Source organism: Triticum dicoccoides, chromosome 1A (assembly GCF_002162155.2).
Source record: "Triticum dicoccoides isolate Atlit2015 ecotype Zavitan chromosome 1A, WEW_v2.0, whole genome shotgun sequence".
Lineage (NCBI taxonomy): Eukaryota > Viridiplantae > Streptophyta > Magnoliopsida > Poales > Poaceae > Triticum > Triticum dicoccoides.
In genome coordinates this window covers 9,786,089-9,794,295 of record NC_041380.1, presented here as the reverse complement: position 1 = coordinate 9,794,295, position 8,207 = coordinate 9,786,089, and the positions used below count along the sequence as shown (strand labels likewise).

Sequence of the window (8,207 nt, the reverse complement as noted above, 5' to 3'; positions counted from 1 at the left end):
CTCAACGGGCAGGCCACAGTGCCAAGAAGATCACCTAGTGAAGCCATGGCGAGGCGATGGCCAGTGCACGGGCAGGGAGCAGCAGTTTTCCGTGTGCGAGAACCAGGATGGGGAAGGGATCCATCCTATGGAGGTGTCGTTGCTTCGTATATACGGGGGATATAAGAAGATGCGAGGAAGGGGAAGAGAAGCATGGCATTGGAACGGGAAGGAGAGAGATCACGGGGACTCCTTCAGTTTCTTTCTTTTTTGGTGGCTTCCATCAGTTTCCTTTTCTCTAGATCGCCTAGTTCCTGGGCTGTATGTGGGCTAGAGTAATGGCTTCATGGAATACTGGACGCATGGAATCAGGGGGCCATGCTTTCAAAAAAAACGCCATGCATGCATAAGAGGACGATTGGCTTAGTGGAGGGTTAGTGCTCACGTGGCCATAGATGAATGGATGCTGATGTGGATAGGGTGCATGCTTAGTTAAATAGGTTAATGGGGATGAACTATTTAGGTATTATAGATAAATAAATAAAGCTTAATTAAGTCATCCATTTCATTTGTGATGGATCTGATCCATAATAGGAATCCATTTTTTGCGCTTTATTCTCACTGCTTCCTACCTGTACCAAAACTATATACTGCTTGGCTTTTTTTCTTTTTCAGTTACATGCTCAACCTTTTTCGCATAGTAATCAACATTTCTAATACGCGATTGGGAGCTATCAAAAACATAAAGTGCACAAACATTTTCAATTTGATTTGGAAAAAAATCAAATTTTATGTACACAGCCTTTTGAAAATGATTGTGAGTTGGTCAAAAGATTAATAAGAATGATTTTTTTATTTTTTTTTATTTTGAGAAATTAAAAAAAAAAGTTGCGTTAGATAGCGCTGTCGGTGCACCCATCTTCAACCACACGATTTTCATGTCTCTATGGCTATAAGAGGGTGCAGTTTAATTGTTGATTGCGGTTTACAAGAAGCTCGTTGGGGGGAAGTCTAGGATAGTGGAGGCCGAGCGCCGGCTACTCGTAAAAGCTCTACTCGGCACCACAAAACCAACACTTCATCCACTTGACTTGGGCTGCTTTATGTTTTAAGCAAACTCATCTACAAATTAATTTATTTTTCTTTGCAAGCCCCTCCTCGAATGTTCCCACATGTACTTTAAATCCTGCCATATACTTGACCTACAACCAGAGCGGAAAAAAAACCTTGTCGCTCAAAACAAAATGATTTTTAGAAACACATGAATATATTTCATTCTCACAAACATTTTTTTAATCTATCAATATTCTTTACCTACCCTAATAAGTTTTTTATACATTGTTAACATTTTTCAAATTCATCATTTTATTTTTCTAGAATAAATTATACACATTCTTTTTATATTAAAGAAAATAAATGGTACAACTTTTTTATATAACGCAAACATTCTTTTTACCTTGTATACATATTTTACAAAAAAATTACATACAATTTTATGAAACACATGAACATTTCAAATACACGATTTACATTTTCCTTCTAATACATGTTTTCAACAAAATTTTAAATACGTGAACAACATTTTTCCAAATCAACATTGAACATCTTTTTATGGTAATGAACAGTAATTATAAAACTACCCGAACATTGTTTTACATTGCATAAACATTTTAAAAAATCAGTTCATAATATACATTTTTAAACAATACGAACATTTTTTTAAGATGGAAGAATATTTCTTTGAAACATTGTGTCCATTTTTTAATTATACGAAACAGCCATCGACTACCTGGAAAAGGTAGAAGAATAGGTCTTTCAAAGATTCATGATGATTTTCATGTCCATTGTGTATACGAAATAATTTTAAAAAATTAGCCATCTTGTATGTAAGAGAGACATCCACTTCTTTCCTCCACGGGAGTATAGTCCACCTTTCCGGCCATCACTGGCAACCACCTCTCTGAAATCCATCCTAATTTTACTATGCACGCATTCTGCCCCCACACTCATCTAGTTAAGTTCTAGAAGGACATCCGGGCAGCTCCACTTCACAAGATTCTGCCCCCACACTCATCTAGTTAAGTTCTCGAAGTACAGATAGGTTCTATTAAGTCTGCGCAAGCATACTCGCTAGTGAAAAATATGGATGGCAATCACATCACACATAGTTGCAATACAACCATGTGCAAGGAATTATTTCAGGTAACCGGGCGGTGATCAGAAATCCCCCCCCCCCTCCCCCACCCCCCTATGAAGTTGTGGCACTGTTAAACAAAAATAAAGGACTTGAATTGAAACATTGAGGCCGTGTTTAGAGCCTGTTCGGGAGCTCTCCGCTCCTGGAGCTGCTGGAGCGGAGCAGCCCGCAGCCTATTTTCTTAGAGTCGCCAAAGCGTAGCTCCATGCGCTTCCATTTTGACGGAGCTGGATGATTGCCAAACAGGGCCTTAGTACCCGATGTATGCATGAATTAATAAAGATTGCCATTTGGCGTAGTGGAAAGAAATGTGATATCTATGGTGAGGTCATGGGTGTTACCTGAATCTTGATTGGGATATTAGGATTTAAATTACCTATGTAGTTGTGTTACTATCTTTGCGTGACTCTGTAGTCTGTACACGAAGTGGAAAGTAATTAGGCTAGGTTGATTAGCAATACTAGTGGGTGCGAAGCATGGGTGGGAGGATAGGGACGAGCTATCGTGTGGGTCCCACCTGGAAGCAACAAAGTGAGTGATGAGGGTGCATGTTGGCCGTTTGATCATGATCGAGTGGCCGTGATTAAAACGTAGTGTACCCGTCTGCGCGCTAATGGGGCGGCTGGCTTGCTGACTGGCCCTTTACTTTTTCTTTTTCTTTTGGACCCTCCTAACAGGTGATCGTTCACCAGGGGAGGTGGCGCATGCGAACGATTCGATGGCAATTTTAGTTGTTGTGAAGTGAGAAGAGGTGGCATTTTCTTCGGACATAGCAGTTTCTTCCTAAGAAGGCAATTTTCATTTAAAAACTGACATAGTTTCATCTCATTTTACAACTAAAGCTGCTAGAAAAGACGGTTCGCTTGTCACCCACCTTATAGCGAGTGTTCGCCCGTTACAACTACCGTTTCTTTTTCCATGTTTTCCATTTTTTCCAATTGAATTTCAAATTGATTTAAAAATGAACTTGCTCTAAGTTCGCTAGGAAAACAACTGAGGGTCAAATTTAGTATTTATGGCTTATGATATTTTTGTCCTGCCAAAATAAAAGATTTAGCCCTATTATAAATAATTCCCTTTTTGACTTCTGAATTTTTTCAAAATAATTCCACTCAATACTTCTTGGAATATAAGAGAGGATCAAAATATTATTTGGGACTTCCGAAAAATACTTGTGTGCCCAATTTAAATACTTTGCGATGAACTTTTTTTTTCAAATATGCACATATTTTAAATACACCGTGAACCATTTTTGAAACATGATGATTTTTTTTCAAATACATACATGATTGAGTTTTCTTCAATCACCCAATGATCATTATTTTTCAAATATGTGATGAACATTATTTAGTACGGGGTGAATGTTTCTTAAAATATGCGATACAAAATTATAAATTAGTGAGGAACACTTTTCTAAATAAGTGAGTAACATTTTCTAAATACGAGATGCACATTATGTAAAAATACGCAATGAACATGTGAACAATTTTCATTTTCCAGCAATATGTATTCCCATTTTTGAAACTAATTCTTTTCATTGTCATTTGTAATCATTTACCAAAGTTGTTTTTGTGTGCGAGTTATACGTAAATAAATGCAACTGTTCGAGTACATGCCATCATGCCTAGCTATACTAACTCAAATGATGCCGAGAGTGAGAGGAGAGAGAAGAATGTGGCCACAATGGGAGTGCGGCGGAGCTAGGTAGAGATTGGGGACATAGGATTTGGTAGAGGAGATGGAGCACCGTCGCCGGGAAAGGTGAGAACGTGTACATTGGCGATGTCCCTATACCTACATACATACATACATCTGCATTTCTTCCTACTCTACGTAATTAGTTGAACCACATCAGACTAGTTACTTCATACGGTCAACTAGTTGGATTTTCTTTCTCTAGTTGACATGAGCTTTCCGAAGTGAAGCTCTCTTTTCCATTAGCATATTATTCGCAATTGTAGCATTCCCCAGAGCTGGTTGACATGAACGTGTACATTAGCAATTTTTTGTTGATTGGTTGAGGTCATTGTTGACTGACCTTTTGGCAGTTAGCATGCCATGAGGAAATATTTGTGGCTTATCACTCCCTAGAGCTGGCTAAATTTTGTGTTTTGACCCTTTTCTGAAACCTATTCGAGATTTGATCCTAGTTTGAATTTTTTTTGAGATTTGATCCTTTTGCCACCGCCAGAGACCATGGCGGTAGGGTATGACAGCCTACCGCGAAGGTCCCTGACGGTAGGGTTGCATGCCCTACCGCCAAAAACCTTCTAAGTATTGAACACAGTGCGTGCTCGTGTCTACCGCCAAGCATTTTGGCGGTAGGGTTGTGCAGTCTACCGCCAGCCGGGTTGGCGGTAGCGATGTTTTCTACCGCCAAAGTCCCTGGCGGTAGGCTGTTAGACCCTACCACCATGAACTCTGGCGGTAGCAAAAGGGTCAGATCTTAAAAAAAATTCAAACTAAGGTCAAATCTTAAATAGGTTTCAAAAAAGGGTCAAAGCATGAAAATTTGCCCCCAGAGCTCACTGTCGTAGTGCAAGATTCCAAGAGCACAGCAGCTTTCCTGTTACGCTTGGTGGAAGACCCATGATTGACTTGCCCATGGCCCACGGCAGTCATTGTGGAAGCCTAATTCATGGCTGACTTGACCCAGGTCCATGGCCACTTGATCGTGGAAAGCATCGTCTGAAGTCCACTTTGGTGTGCTAGGGAGCTTGTCAGCCCTGCCGACTAGCACATACGTAGTTTTCATGGTAATAGTGCCTGCCTTGGAGTATTATGCAGAATCCTGACCTGAATTGGGCTGCTGCTGTCCTAGTCTGAATTTGGTTGGTCCAAATGGATCGTAGTGAATTGCGCATGAGACAGTCAGATATTATTGCTTCCTTCTCCAGTCTGTATATATATATACACCTTCTTCTTCCTTCTTCGAGTAGCAGAGCAGAGCACATTCATACTCTTCCCCATGCCTCTCCTCTACATATTAGTTCTTGGGCTTCTCCTCTCACACACTCCACGCTGCTGCTCTTCAGCACCTGCGAGAGATACCCTCACTGAAGGCCAAGTGCTTGCCGTCGGCAACAAGCTCGTCTCGACGAACGGCAAGTTTGCGCTCGGCTTCTTCCAGCCAGCAGCGAGCACCGTCAGTAAGTCCCGGAACTCCACCGGCTCCAGCTGGTACCTTGGCATATGGTTCAATAAGATCCCGGTTTTTACTGTTGTGTGGGTTGCTAATCGGGAGGAGCCCATCCCCCACCTCAACATGAACTCAACAAAGCTCAAGTTCTCGAGTGATGGCAAGCTTGTCATTGTCACAAACCGTGCTGATGCTGTCACTGAATCACTTGTTTGGTCCACTCATATTGTGAATAGGACACAATCCAGTAGCATAAACACCAGCACCTCTAGTGTCGTTGTTCTCTTGAACAGTGGAAACCTTGCCCTCAAAGTCACGGATAGCCCATCATCTGACCTACTGCTGTGGCAGAGCTTCGACTACCCAACAGATGTCGGGCTTCCTGGCGCCAAGTTGGGCCGGAACAAGGTCACTGGTTTCAGTCGCCCGTTCATATCAAAAAAGAGCCTCATTGATCTGGGTCTTGGCTCATACGGCATGGAAGTAGAAAACACCAGCGGGATCGTCCTCAAGCGCCGCAACAACCCCGTGGTAAAGTATCTGATTTATGCAACCTCGGGATCATCATCTTTGATACCAATGCTCAAGTCACTTCTAGATTTAGATCCTCGGACCAAAGGTTTGTTTAACCTAACATATATCAATAATAACCAGGAGGAGTACTACACGTACACTTTATTGGATGAATCATCGTCTTCCATATTTGTCTCACTAGACATCTCTGGCCAGGTTAAGCTGAATATTTGGTCACAAGCCAACCAGTCTTGGCAAACCATATATTCCGAGCCTGCCGATCCCTGCAGCCCGCCTGCCACGTGCGGACCTTTCACGGTCTGTAACGGCATTGCGCATCCATCATGTGTCTGTATGGAGAGCTTCTCCCATAAGTCACGGCATGATTGGGAGTTTGAAGATCGAACAGGAGGGTGCATTAGAAACACACCATTACATTGCAGCACTAGTGGTAACAACAAAAACATGACAAGTTCAACAGACATGTTCCACCCCATTGCTCAAGTTGCATTGCCCTACAACCCACAAATTATAGATGTTGCTACCACTCAGAGCAAATGTGAAGAAGCATGTCTCGGTTCTTGCTCCTGCACTGCTTATTCCTATAACAATAGCAGATGCTCTGTCTGGCATGGGGAATTGCTTAGCGTAAATCTGAATGATGGCATTGAAAATAATTCTAAAGATGTTCTTTACCTTCGCCTTGCTGCCAAAGATTTGCTACCAGGTTCCAGAAAAAGGAAAAGAAAACCAAAGGTCGGAGTTGTTACTATTGTAAGTATTATTGGTTTTGGGTTACTAATGGTCATGCTGTTGTTACTGATTTGGAGGAACAAATTCAAGTGCTGTGGTTTGCCTATATATGACAATCTAGGTAGTGCTGGTGGAATTGTAGCCTTCAGACACACTGACTTGGTTCGTGCTACTAAAAGCTTTTCAGAAAAGCTTGGAGGAGGTGGTTTTGGTTCTGTATACAAAGGAGTCTTTAATGACTCGACTAGTATAGCAGTGAAAAGGCTAGATGGTGCCCGTCAAGGAGAGAAGCAATTCAGGGCCGAAGTGAGCTCAATTGGACTGATCCAACACATAAATCTAGTCAAATTGATTGGTTTCTGCTGCGAAGGTGATCACAGATTACTTGTGTACGAATACATGTTAAATGGATCTCTTGATGGTCATCTATTTAAGACGAGCAATGGAAATGTTGCCGTCCTAAATTGGAACATCAGATATCAGATAGCCCTAGGAGTTGCTAGAGGATTGTCCTACTTGCATCAGGGTTGCCGCAAGTGCATCATACACTGCGATATTAAGCCAGAGAACATACTTCTGGATGCATCATTTGTTCCTAAAGTTGCAGACTTTGGGTTGGCAGCATTTGTGGGAAGGGATTTCAGCCGAATTCTGACTTCATTCAGAGGAACTGTGGGTTATCTTGCTCCAGAGTGGCTTACTGGAGTGGCGATCACACCGAAAGTCGACGTTTACGGCTTCGGCATGGTGCTGTTTGAAATCATATCAGGAAGGAGGAATTCCTCACCTGAAACATCATACAACACTAGCAGCAAAAACAGTGACCAGAATATTGATTACTTCCCTGTGCAAGCCATCAGCAAGCTTCACGGTGGAGATTTGAAGAGTTTGGTTGATCCACGGTTACATGGTGTATTCAATTTGGAAGAGGCTGAAACGGTTTGCAAAGTTGCATGTTGGTGCATCCAAGATAATGAGTTCGATCGGCCAACAATGGGTGAAGTTGTCCGCGTTCTCGAGGGTCAACAGGACATTGATGTTCCTCCAATGCCAAGATTGCTTGCAGCTATAACAGAACAATCTGGTGCTGCAACTTCAATGTAATAATAATTTCCAACCCAATGTAATCTTTGTTAATTTCAGCAATTTTCTTAAAAATGTTGTAACGTGGAGAGTAAGCAATAAAAGGATGGTAAGCTTGCAGCAGCTAATTAGCTGTCTCTTATTATTTAGGTGTTTTAATGTCAATTATGTATGGTAAGCCGTCATTGCAACATGAGATAGAAATATGTGTATGGTTTGATCAGAGCCAGACTGGGAACTTGAGAATTTCTAATTGCAGTGCAGGAATAGGTTACCATTAGCATGCTTAGGCAAGATACCAGCTATAGTTTAAATAATTGTTTTCAAACTACCTAATCAAACTGCAGCAGTTTCTGCAGTTCTGCAAGTAGGAAGATGTCAGATCTGAAAGTTTAATAACCGCCCGGTATTTCCAAATTTCTGTGTGGTTTGTATGATCCTGGCTAAGCCAATGATGGCATCTTGGATTTCAATGTTGCGCTTGCCCAAGTAGGAAGATGACAGTTTGTACCACCACATGGTGAGTGCGGCGTGCCGCTGTGC

The 8,207-nt window shown here is 41.8% G+C and overlaps 1 protein-coding gene across 1 annotated transcript; it reads left to right on the top strand.

The window, feature by feature from the left end:
* The first annotated feature begins 5,144 nt into the window (after positions 1-5,144).
* LOC119285593 (G-type lectin S-receptor-like serine/threonine-protein kinase At2g19130) lies at positions 5,145-7,685 on the top strand. Its single transcript, XM_037565151.1, has 2 exons — positions 5,145-5,938; positions 6,659-7,685. Exons 1-2 carry the CDS (start codon positions 5,145-5,147, stop codon positions 7,683-7,685), a joined length of 1,821 nt encoding a protein of 606 aa, XP_037421048.1.
* The last annotated feature ends 522 nt before the right edge of the window (positions 7,686-8,207 follow it).